We start from the raw sequence: 20,041 nt of genomic DNA, 5'->3' as shown, positions 1-20,041 counted from the left end.
GAAAGCACTTGCAATGGAGGAATTGCAGCAAAAGTTCACCACTTTAATTTCCAGGAAAATGGATTTGCTGTATGATTAGAGTTAAGAATACGGGGCCTATACTCTCTTGAGTTTAAAACAAAGGAGGTTCTTCCGATTGGTATTGGTATTGGTTTATTATTGTCACGTGTACTAAGAAACAGTGAAAAACTTTTACACACAGATACACACAGATAATGCCATGTATAAGTCCATCGAGCTAGTAAAAAGAAAACAGAATGCAGAATATAGTGTTACAGTTATAAAGAAAGTGCTGTGCAGGTCGACAAATAAAGTGCAAGGGCCTTGACGAGGTAGAGTGAGAAGTCAAGAATTCATCTTTACTGTTTGGGAGGTCTGTCTCGGAGTCTGATATCAGCGGGACGGAAGCTGTCCTTGAGTCTGCTGGTACGTGCTCTCAGGCTTCTGTACCTTCTGCCCGACGGGAGAGGGGAGAAGAGAGAATGACCAGGGTGGGAAGGGTCTCTTGGCTAGGGTGTTGAGAACCAGTGGCCACAATCTCAAAGTAAGAGGAGATTTTTTTTTCACCCAGAGGGTGACAAATCTTTGAAATTCTCGACCCAAGATTGGGCGAATCAAGTTGATCAAGGCAGTCCTGAGGAGGATTTTAAAGAATGCATCCGTGCTAGCTTTCTTGAACAGCATGTTAGTGAACCCGCCAGGGAAAATGTGATCTTAGATCTAGTCCTGTGCGATGAGACAGGTAAATTAACGATCTTGTAGTTAGGGATCCTCTTGGAAAGAATGACCATAGTATAATTGAATTTCTCATACAAATGGAGGGTGCAATAGTGCGATCTAAACCAGCGTTTAATGCCATAAACAAGGGAGGAATACAACGGAATGAGGGAGGAGTTGGCTACCGTAGACTGAGAACACAGGCTATATGGTGGGACAGTGGAGGAACAGTGAAACACTCTCAAAGAGATTTTTCACAGTGCTCAACAAAAGTATATTCCAGACTAAGTACAGTAAGGGTGGGGAGAGTCAACCTTGGATAACTAAGGAAATAAAAAAAAGGCATCAAGTTTGAAGCTTATGCATACAATGTTGCTAAGAGTAGTGGGAAACTAGAAGATTGGGAAAACTTTAAAAAGCAACAAAGAACCACTAAGCAAGCAATAAGGAAAGGGAAGATAGATTATGAAAGTAAATTGGCACAAAATATAAAAACAGATAGTAAAAGATTTTATAATTATATGAAGCAGAAAAGGGTGACTAAAGTGAACAAAGGTCCCTTGGAAGATGAGAAGGGGGAATTAATATTGGGTAATGTAGAAATGGCCAAAGCCTTTTGTGTCGGTCTTCACTGTCGAGGACATGTCTAACATGCCAAATAGAGATGTTACAGATGCAATGGGAGGTGAGGCCCTCGATACAATTGCTGTCACTAAAAGAGGTAGTGATGAGCAAGCTAGTAGGCCTAAAGGTAGACAAGTCCCCTGGTCCTGATGGGATGCATCCCAGGGTACTGAAAGAAATGGTGGATGTTATAGTTGACGCCCTTGCGATAATTTACCAAAATTCTCTGGACTCTGGGCAGGTCCCGGCAGGTTGGAAGACAGCGAATGTCATGCCACTGTTTAAAAAACAATGTAGGCTAAAGGCAGGTAACTATAGGCCAGTTAGCTTAATGTCTGTAGTCAAGAAAATGCTTACAGCTATCATGAAGGATGAAATAGCGAGACATCTGGATAGAACTGGTTCCATCAGGCAGACGCAGCATGGATTCAGAAAGGGCAGATCCTGTTTGACAAATGTAATACATTAATACATTTGAGGATATAATGAGCACAAAGGATAGAGGGGAACAGGTGGATGTTGTATGCTTGGATTTCCAGAAGGCGTTCCATAAGGTGTCACATAAAAGACTTATCCATAAGATAAGGATGCATAGAGAGTTGGAGGTAATGTATTAGCATGGATAGAGGATTGTTCAACCAACAGAAGGCAGGGAGTTGGGATAAATGGGTGCTTCTCTGGTTAGCAATCAGTAGTGAGCGGGGTGCCGCAAGGGTCAGTGCTGGGCCTGCAACTGTTCACGATACACATTAGCGATTTGGAAGAGGGGACCGAGTGTAGCATATCTAAGCTTGCTGATGACACTAAATTGAGTCGAAAAGCAAATTGTGCAGAGGATGCGGAGAATCTGCAGAAAGATATAGATAGGTTAATTGAGTGGGTAAGGGTCTGGCAGATGGAGTACAATGTTGTTAAATGTGAGGTTATCCACTTTGGAAGGAAAAATAGAAGATCAGATTATTTTTTAAATGGTGAAAGATTGCAGTATGCTGTTATGCAGAGGGACTTGGGAGTGCTTGTGCATGAATCGCAAAAGGTTGGTTTGCAGGTACAACAGGTTATCAAGAAGGCAAATGGAATGTTGGCCTTCATTGCTGGAGGGATTGAAGTTAAGAGCAGGGAAGTTATGCCGCAACTGTACAGGGTACTGGTGAGGCCGCACCTGGACTACTGCGTGCAGTTCTGGTATCCTTACCTGAGGAAGGATATACTGGCTTTGGAGGTGGTGCAGAAGAGGTTCACCAGGTTGATTCCAGAGATGAGGGGGTTGGCCTATGAGGAGAAATTGAGTCGCCTGGGACTATAATCACTGGAATTCAGAAGAATGAGAGGGGATCTTAGAGAAACATATAAAGTTATGAAAGATACAGATAAGATAGAGGCAGGAAGGTTGTTTCCACTGGTAGGTGAGACTAGAACTAGGGGACACAACCTCAAGATTTTGGGGAGTAAATTTAGGACAGAGATGAGGAGGAACTGCTTTTCCCAGAGAGTAGAGATTCTGTGGAATTCTCTGCCCATGGAAGCAGTGGAGGCTGCCTTATTAAATATATTTAAGACATAGTTCGATAGATTCTTTTGCATAGGAGGGGAATTAAGGGTTATGGGGAAAAGGCAGGTAGGTGGATCTGAGTCCACGGCCAGATCAGCCATGATCTTATTGAATGGCGGAGCAGGCTTAACGGGCCAGGTGGCCTACTCCTGCTCCTAGTTCTTATGATCTTATGTAAGAGGGCTGTGGAAGCTGAGTTGCTTGGTATATTCAGGAGAGAGAATAATCATTTTTTATATATTAAGGGAATCAGGGGAACAAAGAAAAATAGTGATGAAGTAAATAAACTGCCCTGACTTTATTGAAAGAGTAAGCACGAGGCATATTCCTATTTCCTTTTCGTATGTTCTTAGGAGAACTTAGAAATCCCAGTGACAACTGATTGAATTAAACTAGATCAGTGCTTTGTTGGTGAGTAAGGTCTCTGACAACATAGGGGAATGCAGCAACTGAGGTGTGAGATTGGTTAAAGCAGAATTTATGCAAGATTCCATCAGGGATTTTAGTATAAACTGTAAGGAAATTCCTGCAGACCTATGGATACTCTAAGGGAGATGATAGAGTATCCATGGTATCCATAGCTTAGAGTATGCTTAGAGGGGACATAATTTTAGGGTGATTGGAGGAAAGTATGACAGGGATGTCAGGGATAAGATTTTTACACAGAGAATAGTGGGTGCATGGAACGCACTGCCAGCAGAGGTTGTGGGGGCAGATACATGAGGGAAATTTAAGAGACTCTTAGATAGACACATGAATGATAGAAAAATAGGGGGCTATGTGGGAGGGAAGGGTTAGATAGATCTTAGAGCAGGATAAAATGTCGGCTCAACATTGTGGGCCAAAGGGCCTGTACTGTGCTGTAATGTTCTATGTATCTCAACCTAACGCTATCTCAGCAATAGAACACTACGGACCACCTCTTGTACTACTATGGACATGTCTTTGATTGTGCTTTTTCTTTGCACTAATGCCCTGTTTTGCATACTTTTTTTTCTTCATTATCTTTTATAATTTATGTACAATTTATGTATGTTTATATCCTGTGCATTGTGCTTGCAAGCAGGTTTTTCATTGTACTTGTACCTCACCGTAGTTGTGCATTCGACGATAAAACAGACAACTTGACATGACTGCTCCCCGGGACCATCCTCACAGGATGCTCGTGTGTTTACTGGGCTACTAATTTGAGTGCATGAGTGTAAAAAAAGCCTAACCTGTTGAAGTGGATATGGTAAACATAACTTACACGGTGTATGCCTTCAAAATTTGATTTTTTTTGTGTGGTGACAGAAGGAGCTAAATACTTTATGGACTTGTCATATTTGTTTTATTGAACAGTATGCTTTGATTCATCTAGTAGTTGAAGAGCAGCTTGTTGTACAGTATATCTTTGATGAAAGGAGTAACATTAAATACATGGCTAGTGAACACTACATGATAATAAGGGAAACAGACATTACCTTTTGTAATTAGGAAGAACTGTTATTATTGGTGTGTATTAAATAACAACCTGCTTGATAATGGGGCAGGCACGGTAGTGTAGCGGTTAGAACAATGCTATTACAGCGCCAATGATCTGGGTTCAATTCTGGCCGCTGTCTGTAAGGAGTTTGTACGTTCTCCCTGTGTCTGCGAGGGTTTCTTTCGGGTGCTCCAGTTTCCTCCCACATTCCAAAAATGTACAGGTTTGGAAGTTGTGGGTATGCTATGTTGGTGCCAGAAGCATGGCGACACTTGTGGGCTGCCCCCAGAAAACTCTACGCAAAAGATGCATTTTACTCTGTATTTCAATGCACATGTGACTGATAAAGCTATCTTATCTTATAATGTTTTTTCATATCACAAATGTATAATAGTTTTTTCCACAGTTGGAGATTTGAATTCTGACAGTAAATTAGATTCTGGAAAGGTAATAGACACCAACTGTGACTCAGTGAGAAGTGCTCCCATCTCTGAGATGTAATGTTGTGGACTCTAGTCAGTTCTGGAGGCTTTAGGTGACAGAGTGGCCCATCTAGTTGGTATCTTTTTCCCGGGGTCAAAACGTCTAATACTAGAGGGCATGCATTTAAGGTGAGAGGGGGCAAGTTCAAAGGAGATGCACAAGTTTTTTTTTACACAGAGTGGTGGGTGCCTGGAATATGCCAGGCCTGTCAGTGGAGGCAGATACAATAGAAGCATTTAAGAGATTCTTAGACTGAGGTTTATGTAATTAGTGTAATTAGGCATCATTAGCTTAATTGGTTCAGTCCAACATCATGGTCCGAAGGACCTGTTCCTTTTCTGTTCTATCTGGTAGAGCTGCTGCCTCAAAGCTCCAATGATCCTGGTTTAATCCTGATGTCCAAGGCTTCCTGTGTGGAGTTTGCATGTTTTCTCTGCAAACATAAATTCCCTAATTTGTATAACTTATTTTTTTTCTTGTAACTGTGTCTCTGATGCTATGTGCCTTTGATGTTGCTGCAAGTAAGTTTTTCATTGCACCTGCGCCAGCACGTGAAATTGTGCTTACATCAATAAACTTGACTTTGACTGCACGGGTTTCCAGGTGCTCTGGTTTCCAACCGCATCCCAAAAATGTGCAGGTTTGATTGGATAATTGGCCACTATAGATTGCCTTACTGTGCAGGTGCATAGTAGAATCTGGAGTTGAAGAGAATAGGAGCAGATTAAAATGGGATCAGTTTAGGATTAGTGGAAATGGATGCTTGATGGTCAGTTTCGATTTGGTGAGCCAAAGGATCTGTTTCTGTGCTGCATGGACTGAAGTCCAAAATGATATGTCTGTGAAGTGCTGAGGGAATGCTATGCTGTCAGAGATGACATTTCTTGGCTGAGTTATTAATCCAAGGCTCCATCTGCCATGCAATCATCAGCCAACATTGCTGTTGGTGTGTAAATTGACTCCTGTGCTTCCTGCATTACAATGGTGATCACACCTCAAACGGTGACAAACGTTACTGTCTAAAAAGGTAGTCCTTTCCTACCAAAATGTTAATTATTCTGGATAGTTATTTCTGGAGACCGAACGCACACACTCAAAGCTAAGAAAAACATTTATATATATATAGATATATATATATATATCGGTGATACAACAAATTTGGGTGAGCTAATTTTACCCAGGAAATTGATGCATTCTGATCTGTTTCGCACCTCACCCAATAGAGGGCAGGAGTTATGTAGGCAGCTAATCTGGTTTTATCTGTTTTTCACTGGCTAATTTAAGCACAAGTCTCTTTGGGCAAGAAATTGATGGAGATTTTCAGAGTCTTGAGAGAGATTCATTACCATATAATCTGTTGTTAATCCATCATCTGAAAAGGAAAACAAAAAAAAAGTTTTGTAGATCCTTAACAAAAATAGAAATGCTACCAACAGTCAGCATGAGGGATTATTTTACTCAGTTTATTTACTATAAACTGTGGAATTGGTGCTGTGACTTTAATTAATGGAACATCCAGCTTCCCTTAGACTAATTTTCTCCATCTACTACTTTTGGACAATCCATTAATATGTTGGCATAAATTCCTGTCTGTGGGACCTTTACAAAATTATTAATCATGTTAATGTTATGTTATTGCCATAGAGTCATGCAGTTGTACAGCATAGAAACAGGCCCTTCGGCCCACCATGTCCATGCCTACCACTATGCCTATCTATGCAAATCCCACTTGCTGGCATTAGATCCATATCCCTCTTTGCCCTGCCTGTTCAAGAACCTGTCCAGATGTCCCTTATATGTAGTTACTGTTCTTGCTATAACAACTTTCCAGAAGAAATGTTGCTTTATTGTTACAACCCCCAGTTACTTTGAGGTTACAGATATTACCCGATCTCGGATGGCTAGTCCTCCTAGGGAGTGCACGTGTTGATATTGGCTGAACATAGAACATAGCATAGTACAGCACAGGAAAAGGCCCTTCAGCCCACAACATAGCATAGTACAGGACAGGAAAAGGCCCTTCGGCCCACAATGCCGAACTAATTACATTAGTAATAAAATGCCCAACTAAACTAATTCCCTCTGCCTACACCATGTCCATATCCTACCATTTCCCTCACGTTCATGTGCCTATCTAAGAGCTTCTTGAACATGCTTATCGTATTTGCCTCCACCACCACCCCAGGCAGCACATTCCAGGCACTCATCACTCACGGTGTATAAAAACTTGCTCCGCACACCTCCTTTGAATTTTCCCCCTCTCAACTTAAAATGCATGCCCTCTGGTATTATACATTTCAACCCTGGGGAAAAGATACTGGCTATCTACTCTATCTATGCCTCTCATAATCTTATGAACCACTATCAGATCCCCCCTCAGGCTCTGCTGCTCCAGAGAAAACAACTCAAGTTTGTCCAATTTATCCTCATAACCCTCTAATCCAGGCAGCATCTTGGTAAAACTCTCCGGCACCCTCCCCAAAGCCTCAACATCCTTCCTATAATGGGGCGACCAGAACTGAATGCAATACTCCAGATGCGGCCTAACTAAAGTTTTATAAAGCTGCAACATAACTTCCTGACTCTTGAACTCAGTGCCTAGATTAATGAAGGCAAGCATGCTGCATGCCTTCTTTACTACCCTATCAATCTGTGTAGCCACTTTCAGAGAGCTATGAACTCGGACTCCAAGCTCCCTCTGCTCATCAACACTTCACATTTGGCCGGGTTGAACTCCATCTGCCACTTTTCCGCTCATACCTGCAACTGATCCTGTTGTAGCCTTTGCCAGTCTTCTACGCTATCCACAGCACCACCAATCTTTGTATCATCTGTAAATTTACTAACCCACCCATGTACATTTTCACCCAGCTCATTTATATGCATCACAAACAGCAGAGGTCCCAATACGGATCCCTGAGGAGCTCCACTAGTCACAGACCTCCAGCTAGAATAAGTCCCATCGACCACTACCCTCTGTCTTCCATGGACAAGCCAGTTCTGAAACCAAATGGCCAATTCACTGTGGATCCCATGCATCTTAATCTTCTGGATGAGTTTCCTATGAGGGACCTGGTCATTTGCCTTACTAAAATCCATGTAGACAGCATCCACAGCTCTACCTTCATCAATCACCCTCATCACCTCGTCAAAAAACTCAATCAAGTTAGGAAGACATGACTTGCCCCTCTTTAATCTGACTTGCCAAGGACTTTAATGGCCCCTCCTGGCTTTCCTAATTCCCTTTTTGAGTTCCTTTCTGGCTTCTTTACAATCCCCAAGTTCTCTATTTAATCCCAGTTTCCTAAACTTTACATAGTTTTCCTTTTTCTTCTTGACTAAATTTACCACCTCTCTCGACAAACAAGGTTCACTTACCCTGCTATTCTTGCCCCTCCTTCTTACTGGAACATACCTGTCCCATACTCTATGCAGTTAGTCTTTAAACACCCTTCATATGTCAACTGTTCCCAATTAATTCTCTCTAGTTCCTGCGGAATGCTTCTGTAATTTGCCCTTCTCCAATTTAATACTCTCCCACAAGGTCCACACTTATCCTTATCTATAGCTATGTTAAAACTTAAGGAGTTGTGGTCACTGTTCACTAACCATTCTCCCACTGAAAGGTCAGTCACCTAGTCAGGATCATTACCTAACACCAGGTCCAGTACAGCCACTCCTCTCATTGGACCATCAACATATTGATTTAAGAAACCCTCCTGGATGCACCTAACAAATTCTGCCCCATCTAAACCTCTTACACAAAGGAGATCCCAGTTGATAATGGAAGTTGAAATCCCCCATGAAAACAACCTATTAGTTTTACACCTTTCCCTAATCTGCCTGCAAATCTGCTCCTCACTGTCCTGGTGGCTACCAGGAGGTCTGTAGTATAATCCCATCAGAGTGATTGCACCTTTCTTATTTTTGAGTTCTACCCATATAGACTCAGTAGATGAGCCCTCCATTGTGTCTCCACTGATTTCCGCTGTGATATTGTCCCCGATTAGTCGTGCAACAAATCCCCGCCCCCTCTTTTACCTCCCTCTCTATCTGTTCTAAAACATCGAAACCCTGGAACATTAAGCACCCATTCCTGTCCGTCTCTCAACCAAGTCCCTGTTATGCCCACAACATCATAGTTCCATGTACTGATCCATGCTGTAAGTTTATCACCCTTCCCCATAATACTCCTAGTATTCTTGCATTCTCTCATTCTCTCTCTCCCTCTCTCTCTCTCTCTCTCTCATCTATCCAGTGAGCCCAACTTTCACACTTTCACACAACTTGTGACACTTCACATTCTGCAAGTGTGCTTAATGTATTTTTGTTTATTCCTTTCATCAATTTTGGAGTCTCTCTGGCCACTGCCTGACAAATCCCATTATCCTAAACATTTGGTCAATACACATGTCATCTTTATCTTCCCTCAGTGCCATTGTCCAGTTCAGCTGCACTGACTCCACAGTTCGTTTCTCACATAGTCATTACAGTGACTATTATTTGATTAAGCAATATACTGCACTTCTCTCAGTAACCAGGGTTTTAATAATTAATGTGAATACTTATTAAAGAATACTAACACATTGAATCATGTACATGAATGTGGATAGGTTAAATATTGCTATATTATTACACAGCCTCCACCACCCCACTGGCAGCTCATTCCAGATACCAACTGCTCTTTGTGTGAAATATCTGCTATAAATCTTCTCCCTCTCACCTTAAACCTATGCCCTCCAGTTTTCGACACCATACCATGGGAAACAGACACTGACTATCCACCCAATCTATAATTTTTTATGCCTCTATCGTGTCACTTCTCAGCCTCCTTTGATCCAGAGAAAACAGATGCAGTTGATCCAATCTCTTCTTATAACTCAAGCCCTCCAATCCAGGCAACATCCTTGTGAATCTTTTCTGCACCTTCTCGAGCTTGATCACGTCCTTCCTAACAACATGGTGACCAGCACTGCACACAATGTTCTAACCAACATTTTACACAGCTGTAATATGACATCCCAACTCTTATACTCAGTGGCTCAGTCCATGATGGCAAGAATGCCAGATGTCTTCCTCACTACCCACTTTCAGGGAGCTATGTACTTGTACCCCAAGGTGTCTCTGTTCAACAATACTCCCCTGGTTTAACTTCTTAAAATGTATCACTTTGCACTTGTCTGTTAAATTCCATCTGCCATTCCCTTGCCCACAGGAACTTATGCAAACATTTCAAGTGATGCTTGAAAAGTAATGGACAAAGGAACTTAAACCAAATGGTTGTGTGTGCTATGGGTTACCAATCCATCATTACACAGTGATTATTTAGGGTATATGCTTCTCTCGCTGATACTATTCGTACAAGGCTACAAATGACCTTTTTTTCATCTCCAGTACCCAGAAGTAAAAAAAATGGGAATTTCTTCTTGAGTTTCCTGGATACTTTGGGAAACTCTATCAATGTCCTGAAGTGTCAGAAACTCTTCCATATTTCTTCGCAAGACATGTTTTTTTTCATGAGCAGTAAATTTGAAGATTAGTAGGTTTTGATCTCCACCCATCACTCAATGCACCTCAGTCTCAAGGCACTAACTTCTTAAATGTTATGTGACTGAATTTGGAACTTTCACTTGCATCAAAGGATATGTGGTGCCTTGTTTCAAAGTCTGTTCTGAAAGATGACAGCTCTGATGATGTAGCTCTTCAACAATATTGTACTGAAGTGTTTTTCTGGATAGTTGGTTGAAGACTTAGGGGTAGGAATTAAACCTAAAACCTTCTAACCTTCTGACATTGCAATTGAAGCTAACTTTTCTTTTGCTGTTAATAGCACCCTCTCCTAAACAGGACAAATCAGACCTGAATATCTCAGATATGTATATATCTAGCAATATCATTCAAATTACCACAGATGATCTGAAATCATTACAGATTGCTTGGTGCATTGAATTGTTACCTTTGCACATTTCTGAAATTTAGACAGAGATGAATGCATTGAATTAAAACAAAAAAGAACTCTGTACAGCTTTGTTAAAAATATATATTCATTCAAATATTACTTAACACACATTGATCAATGTTATAATGCAGGTAACTGAAGAGTGTATCATAAAAACACAATGTGACATTTGGTATTTCTCCTCTCCATTTACAGATTGACCAATTTGCCACCATGAAGTATAGTCTCCCTTCAGTTACAAACCTGGAGTTTAATGCCGTTAAATCTCTAATTCTTGGCAAGATTATAGGTGAGTTATTGAAATTTTCCCTTTCATTATTGTAATTTTTAAAAAAATTATTCAAGGGAACTTGACGTTGCTTGCAAAGCCATGTCCACCTCTATCCCTTATTGTTGAGAGAGATTGGCTTTTTTGAACTGCTTTAGTCTATACAGTTATGGTGCATCCACAAAGATTATTTAGGAAGATTCAGACCCATGAGCAATAGCAGAGTCCAAGACAGAATGGTATGCATTTTGGAGTGGAGGTTAATGGTGATAAATGTTTCCCTGACATTGTTATTTTTGTCCTTCTGAATGTTGACTTAAATGTGGAGGAAATCAGAGGGTGCACACACTTAAATTGTTGGATATTCCCAATGAGTGAGGTTCTGCTTACAAATCTTGCCTGACCAGTTGTATACCGGCCACATTTCTCTGCAACTTTGTTTCCAAACTTTTCATTTTTTTTCTTTATTACTCCTGTGATGTGGAGCATATTAATGTGACCCCATGAATGACTTAAACACCTTCGTCTCCAATGCCAATCGGACCATTGTTTTCATTTGCGTACTTCCACTGGGCTTTTCAGCTTATGCTTTGTGCACCTGCTCTTACATAGACTCTACCTCAGATAGTACAGCATCCAGCGTTGAAAGAGGCCACTTGGCCCATCATTATTCTACCTACTGAAGTACTGTCTATAACGAGGTGTTCAATAAATCCCACTTCTTACAACCCTGGAAGGCTTACCCTCTGCAACCAACACATCATCCTCCAGCTCCAATGTGATCCCACCATCAGTCACACCTTCCCCTCTCCCCCCTGTTTCTGCTTTCCACAGGGAGCTCTCTCTTTGTGACTGCCTGATCTGCTCATCCCTCCCAACACACCCCTCACCATTCCCTGGCACTTTCCACTGCAACCACAGGTGGTGCAACAACTATCCCTTCACCTCCTCCCTCACCACCTTCCAGTGACCTAAACAGCCTTTCAAAGTGAGGCAGAGGTTCATCTGCACCTCTTGCAACCTGGTCTCCTGGATTTGGTGCTCACGATGTGGTCTCCATAACATTGGTGAAACCCAGGGTAGACCAGAACATTTTGCAGAGCACCTATGCTCTGTCCACAATGACCATCTCAAGCTTCCAGTTTCGTGTTAGTTTAACTCTCCTTCCCACTCCCACACTGATCTGTCTGTCCTCGGCCTTCTCCACTGCTACAGAGGGGCCAAGCACAAATTGGTCGATGAACATCTCATATTCCACTTGGGTGGCCTACAACACAATAGTACGGACGTTGAATTTTCCCATTTCATGAAACTACCACCCCTGGTGTTCTTCTCAAACACACACTCACCTGTCCACTTGGTTTTCTTTTCCCTTTGCTCACCTGCCCTGTCCTCTCATCCCAGCTGGTTCCATCTGTCCATCATCGCCTCCCCTTCCGGTTCCACCTAAAACCGACCAGACTCTATCCCTTCCACCCTCCTCGTGCTGCCATATACTGCCATTCGTTCCTCTTCCCTCTCCGCTCTGGTGCAGGGTCTCGACCCAAAACCTTTTGCTTGACCTGACGAAGTCTTCCAGCATTCTGTTTTTCAGTTCCCTATTCCAGCATTTCAGCATTCCAGCATTCCAGCATCCCTATTCCAGCATCCAGTCCCTTTTATCCACAACTAACATCCTAAATTTGAACCTAATATGATCTAATAGTAGTGATTACGACTTTGTCTCCTGCAATTCTTCCCTCTGCTTTGAGTTGCTTTCTCAGTGGTCTGTCTCTTTATAGAGAATACGCTGGGCTTGAAGGTTTTATTGGGAAATCGGGATGGTTGTGGTTTCACCGCAGATTCAAAGGAAGCCTTGACTCACCTTGTGCAGCAGATCAAGAGGAGATTTAATTGATCACAAGATCACAAGACAAAGGAGCCATTCAGCCCGTTGAGTCTGCTCCGCTACTTCACCATGAGCTAAACCTTTCTCCCATCTAGCCCCAATTCCCAGCCTTTTCCCCATATCCCTTGATACCCTGACTAATTAGATACTTATCAATCTCCTCCTTAAATACCCCCAATGATCAGGCCTCCACAGCTGTATGTGGCAACAAATTCCATAAATCCACGACCCTCTGGCTAAAGAAATTTCTCCTCACCACTGTTTTAAATGGGTACCCTCTAATTCTAAGACTGTACCCTCTTGTCCTGGACTCACCCACCAATGTAACAACTTAGCCACATCTACTCTGTCCAATCCTTTCAACATTCGAAATGCTTCTATGAGGTCCCCTCTCACTCTTCTATACTCCAATGAATACAGTCCAAGAGCCGACGAATGCTCCTCGTATGTAAGCCCTTGCATTCTGGGAATCATCCTTGTAAATCTTCTGTGAACCCTCTCCAACATCAGTACATCCTTTCTAAGGTAAGGGGCCCAAAACTGCACACAGTATTGATGTAGATGGAGAGGTTCTTTTGTATTGTGTGGGATTCCCTAATCAAGAGGGGCTAACCTTAAATCTAAGCTAGTTCTCCTTGCTCTCCTTATTTGTTTCAACTGATAAGCCTCTTCATCTTTCAATCCAGTTCTTGCATAAGTATAATGCACAGCTTGAAAGCACTGGGGAAGCAGATTCAATATTACCTTTCAGAAGAGATAAATACTCTTAGGAGGAGAAGATTGTAGGGATCTAGGGGAAGAACCAAACACCAGGGATAATTGGCTAATTCCTTCAAAGATCTAGCACTGATCCAATGAAATGAACAGCCTCCTATTGTGCTAATTATATTATTCCGTTGCATGGTACACCTAAACCAGTGTATTTCTATCAGCTCAGGAATGAAGGCAGATGCTTATGTTTGTTCTGGCAGCAGTCATTGTAGCCTGGGAGAATTCTATGCTAAAAGTAAAATAACATCTGGTCCCTTAGTGCACGAGATGGCTGAACAAACAGCAGCAATAGTCCCAGTGCTCTGCTGTTTCTGGGAAAATATATTAACAAGATAGTGAAGAAACTACAGCAAGATAGATGCCTAGAATTTCAATTGCACTTCATTGTTTATTTTCAGCATGAAAATCATTTTGTTTTATCCTGGAATGAGGTACAATAAGGGCTGTTTCCACCTCTGGGTGCACAGACTGATGCCATTTCTGGTGCTTGTTTTGGAACATTGAATGGGAAGATAGGCCAAGTTGTCCAAGTGGGGCCCACCCGCTGGGCACTCCCTGGACAACCTGATCTTCCCAGTGCAACGTCAGACTGGACCTTCATCAGGTATATTTCTTACATGTCCCCTTACCCCCCAACATCCCAACCATCCCCCAAATCTCTATGCCTCCATCCAATGCCCAAATCCCAGGCCCCAACCTACTGACCATCACCACGCATCCTTGTACATTTCTGATGCCCCATCCTAACCCACTGACAGCCCATTCAACTGAAAAGGACCTTCTCTCCCCCAGTCATCCATCCACCCATAGACCAGTTGCAGGCAGATGTGCAGTTTAAATTGGAAGCGTGGTTGTCGCAGACATCGCGGGCCAAAGGGCCCATTCCTGTGAAGGGTCTCGATCAGAGACGTCGACTGTTCATTTCCCTCTAGGGATGCTGCCTGACCTGCTGAGTCCCTCCAGCATTTTGCGTGCATTGCTCCAGATTTCCAGCATCTGCAGTCTCTCGTGTCTCTGTGCTGTTCTACGTTCACCTACGCTGGACTCTGATTTTCATCACCCCAACTGTCCACCACTGCTAGACCTCTTCCCACTTCCCTGGGTACAGCACTGGCCCAGTAGGACGTCTTCAATTCCTATCTCCTGGCATCTGGACAGAGAACCAGACTGCACCTTTCCCAATTCAAAAATGTTCAACTGAAGTTTGTAGTAGGGTTAAGGGGCAATAATTGAAATAATCGTTGGTGCCCAACTAGTACACATATGCAACACACCCTTTTGACACTAGAGTATCTGGGTCAAAGAGCTTAAATAGGGCCTTGGCCTTAACAAAAGCTGTAATACATGGAGATATATCAGAACCCCACTGAAACCTCACACCTTTGCCGAGATGATGGACTCATTTCAGAAGTCTGTGTCACATCCCAGGTCTGACACACAAAGTGATATGAGGTCAGTATAGTAAGAGAGGGAGTGGAGGGATATAATGCCTTTTTCTTTCTGGCTTTATAGCCTGTGATGAAGTAGCAATCCAAAGTTGAAGTCAAAGTCAAAGTGTCAAAGTTAAGTTTATTATTATTTGCACAAGTACATGTATGCACAGGTGCAATGAAAAACTTACTTGCAGCAGCATCACAGGCACATAGCATCAGATACACAACATACACAAGAAAGACATACATAGACAACATAAATTGTACAAAACTATACAACCTTATATATATATTATACAAAATTATATATAGGTGAAACACATAGGAAGCAAATTGCCAAAATGAGAAGTCATAGTCATAGAGAGATACAGCACAAGAACAGGCCCTTCAGCCCATTGAGTCCATACCAACCCTCAAGCATTCAATTTACATTAATCCCACACTAATCCCGTATTATTTTTCCTGCCTTCCCATCAACTCCCCCCAGATTCTATCACTCACCTACACACTTAGAGCAATTTACAGTGGCCAGTTACCCTACCAACCTCCACGTCTTTGGGATGTGGGATGAAATCCCAAGCGGTCACAGAAAGGATATGCAAACACCGTGCCGACATCACCGGATGTTAGTGTTAAATCCGGATCACTGGAGCTTTGTCATTGTGTCGCTTGAGTCTCGAGAGAGTGGGTGTGAAGAATATGTTTCCGTTTGTGGGAGAATTTAGAACCAGGAATCACAGTTTATAAAGAGGTGACCACCCACTTAAAACAAGAATGAGGTAATTGTTTTCTCTCTAAAAGGGTTGTACGTCTTTGGAATTCTCTTCCACAAAAGGCAGTGCAAGTAGAGATTTTGAGTATTGTGACAACAAAGGAAGATAGATTCTTTATGAGGAAGGGGATGAAACATTACCACAGACAGATGAGTATGTTGGGTTAAGGTGACAATCAGATTGGTCATGATCTTATTAAACATAGAACATAGAACAGTACAGCATTGGAGAGGCCATTCGGCCCACGATGTTGTGCCGACCTTGATGCCAATTTATACTAACTGTCCTTTTCCTGTGTACCATCCATATCTCTCCATTCCCTTCATATTCATGTGTCGATCTAAAAGCCTCTTAAACTCCACCAAGCTGCCTACTTCCACTATTACCCTGGTAACCCATTCCAGGCACCTACTGCTCTCTGCATAAAAAACATCCCCCCTCTAACCTTTAAAGCATGTCCTCTGGTGTTTGACATTTCTATCCTGGGGAAAACATTCTGACTGTCTACCCTATCTATCCTCTCATAATTTTTAAAACCTCCATGAAGTATCCCCTCAGCCTCTAACACTCTCGGGAGAACAAACCAAGTTTGTCCAACCTTTCCTTATAGCTCAGAGTCTCTCATCCAGGCAGCATCCTGATAAACCTCTTCTGCACCATTTCCACAGTCTCCACATCCTTCCTATAATGAGGCGACCAGAACTGCACACAATACTCCAAGTGCAGTCTGACTAAAGTTTTATACAGCAGCAGCATGAATTCCTTATTCTTCTACTCAATGAAAGCAAGCATGCCATATGCCTTCTTTAAATGCTGATGAAGTCCTCATGGCCAAATGGGCCATTCCTAATCCTAAACGGCATGTTTTTCTGCTCAACACTTGTCATGTCTACCATGTTACTGTTTGACCATGTCACCTGAGGCTTCACTCAACCAATATTTTTGATCACCACTCACTATCAATCTCCTGGAACAAGTGCAGACCAACTAAATTATTGAGAACTTCATCAGTTATTTTTACATTATGGTTTGAAATTGCTCCAGTAACATCTATCCATCTTGAATTTAGCCCAATAGGCACATAGGCTTGTTTCTTCTGGTTTTATTTATTCTTTGAAGAAGATTTTGCCCCTCATGTAAGCTTACATAGATAAAGAAAGATCCGCATTTATGTAGATTACTTTGCATGTCTTTCAAGATTACCCAAACCTTTTTAGATGTGCATAATTTTGAAGTACAATCATTGTTGTGATGTGGGAAACATGCAGCTAATCTATACAGAGCAAACTCCCACAAGCCACAAAATGGTAATAATTAGATAATGCTATTTTTAGTGATGTTGGTTGAGGAATATTAGCTGGTACGCAAGGATGTAACCCCCCCCGCATTCTGCAAAATGGGATATTTTACGTCCACCTAAGAAAGTCTCAGTCTAAGCCTAGACCTCTAATTCCAGAATGCACCAAAGCATCAGCCCATATTTTTATGCTCAGTCTCTGCAGCGGATATTGAATCTGAATTTTTCTGGCTTGCAGGTCAGGGTCTAATCACGTGAGCCACATTCAAATTTGAATGCGGTTGTGGGGATGAGGGAAGAGTGTTTACCCATGATTGTGTCATTGTGTTGTTGAGCAGGTTTGATGGAATGGCTAGTCTTTCCCTGCCTTTCATTTCTGTAAGTTCAACTAAATGAAATTAACCTGTAGCTAAATGACAAGTAAATAATCATACACTTATACATCAGGATTGCGTGCAAGATCTTGCCTTGCAGTGTATTTTCAACAGAGTAAAACTGACAAAGCAGTGGCATTTTCCCATCACTATTTTAAAACTGTCAAGAATATTCTCAATTAAATCTCCCTGGTATCAATGAAATTCAGGAAAGATCCTGTGATTATTTATTATTTCAAGATGGTATTCAGTCTATTAATGAATCATTGTGACCATTTAAACTACAGCACTGTTATTGCAAATGGCAGGCAAGGTGAAGCCATAAGGACTCTATTTCCAAAGAATGCATGTTGAAACAAATGACCTTACTTCTTTAAGTTTGCAATGTGTGGTTTTAGCATTCAAATACATCTTCTACTATCTTCTTTTGGACAGGAAAATGTTAAAAAAATCCCAACTATCATTCTTTCTGTCAATAAGGAGAAATGAAATATTCAAACAGCTGTTGGCTGTTTCAGTTGAATAATTGCTCCCCTTCACACAACACAAAGATTCTTATGTATTTACCAAGCAAACTCTCATAGTTTATAAGAGCGACATTGACAGTTCACTGTGATTCATGCGTTTCGTTTACTCCATCAGCGGGTCTATTAGCATGAGATCTTAATGAACAAATTGATTAATCATTGCGTCAGAAACAATGTGCACAAGATAATGACGCATTTGTGACTATCCGGCCAAAAAACAAGTGGACTGCCTGAAGTCTCTGGGCTGGAGACATTGAAGGAATGAGGGGTTTAGTCACTCTGAATAATAGAGCAGGAAATGAAACAGAATATTCTGGGCTGTTTCTCCAGAGTGGGGGGTACATATTTAGCACAGCACAAATTTAATTTGCTTGGGAAAAAAAAATCTCTGATTCTGATGAATTTTTCACAGTTGGTATGATTGACAATGGATCATCAGTAAGTAGGTGGCTTCTGGAGGTACAGACTCCAAAGCCCTGCTGTAACCCAGCATTCCTAGTAATTTTACTGTAGCTCAAATATTTTAGCTTTGACAATTTAGGAATATGCAATCAGTTGCTAAGTGATTGGTTTCACGGACTTTTGGGGTCATTTTAATTCAAATGCAGTCCTGTTGCAGCAACACTGAATGCTTAGGATGAGCTGGCATTCAGCAGTGCAATAATCAGATAATGGAAAATATCACTGCCATTTCCTTTTCTGTTTAAATCCAATTGCTTCAACACAGATGGCCAAACCTTCAGCTTCCAAGGCCCTACCCACTGAAATTTGCTCCCTTAACATATTCACCTTTGCTACTCTCTTTTCTTTTAAGTTACTCATTAAAACCACTTTGACCAAGCTTTTGGTCATTTATGATAACACCTTTTTTAGCCAGTTGTCAAATTCTCTTCAATGAAGCTCCTGTGCATAATATTGGGAAGCTTCGCTCAAGGTGCGAAGTAAATGCAAAATGATTCTCTGGCTGTAGTTTTTGAAACTGATTTATTTTTTTCTTTGGTTGGGAGGGGGAGATAGCCTTGTAGATTTTAGGTGCACAAGAAACAGTGACTGTCAGAGAAATTGAAGTGAGGTATATTGATGACCCCTCTTGCTAAAAGAAGATCTGAAGTGTCATGAACGTCTTTATCTGTAGATATGGCATGAAATCAGTTCCGATTTCAACTGGAGGTGTTGGTTTACAACCAGAGCTACTGTATCTTTGAACTGAAGCCAGGCACTTGTTTCAATTATTTTCAGCAATATAGCGTACAAAATAAATGTCTCCTTTTGGACATGCAATTATTATGTAATTCTCTTCTTTTAAAAGTAAAGCCATATAATATTTGTGTAATCAATTGTCGATTATTACTCTATAAATATGGAGAAATGACATTAAAAAACATTAATGCCCTTTTATTATCCACTGTCCAGGTTATTATTCATATTAACTGCTAGTGATGGTTGAAAATTACATTGAATAGATTGAATCTTAACAGCAACTTACACTTGCATACTGCCTTTAACGTTGTTAGATATCCCTGGGCAATTCACAGAGAAAATGGATTCCTCACAAGAGAGAGAGAAAGAGGGTGAGACTAGACTGAAGTTGGGTTTTAAAAGAAGTTCTTAAAGGGGTATTGACTTTCTAAAACCTAACTCCAAAAGAATATTTAAAAGGAGAGAAGGGGTCAAAGCATGCTTATTGCAATGTGCTTAATCCCATCAGAGGCCATATGGAATTCAGATCACAATAAGCAAGTACCATCAGTTCTTCACAAGGTGAAAGTAATCATCCCCATTAATGAGCTTGGGTAACAGCTCCCTGGCGCGTTCAACAATCAGAGCACTACTCAGTTAAATGGACCGATACCCTGCAGTTATGGCATTTAATGTTCTCACAAAAACACCAGTGTAGAAGTGGATTATTT

General features: G+C 41.5%; 1 protein-coding gene across 1 annotated transcript in view; it reads left to right on the top strand.

Moving 5' to 3' along the window:
* LOC127575517 (contactin-associated protein-like 5) overlaps positions 1–20,041 on the top strand; it is a 611,376-nt gene that overhangs the window by 486,345 nt on the left and 104,990 nt on the right. Inside the window, exon 21 of the mRNA XM_052025454.1 lies at positions 10,996–11,089. Coding sequence (XP_051881414.1) covers positions 10,996–11,089 — 94 coding nt within the window. The remainder of the gene's footprint in view (positions 1–10,995; positions 11,090–20,041) is intronic.

The sequence above is a fragment of the Pristis pectinata genome, chromosome 1 (assembly GCF_009764475.1).
Source record: "Pristis pectinata isolate sPriPec2 chromosome 1, sPriPec2.1.pri, whole genome shotgun sequence".
NCBI lineage: Eukaryota > Metazoa > Chordata > Chondrichthyes > Rhinopristiformes > Pristidae > Pristis > Pristis pectinata.
Note: the sequence above shows the minus strand (reverse complement) of the source record. Positions and strands in the feature narration are given on the sequence as shown.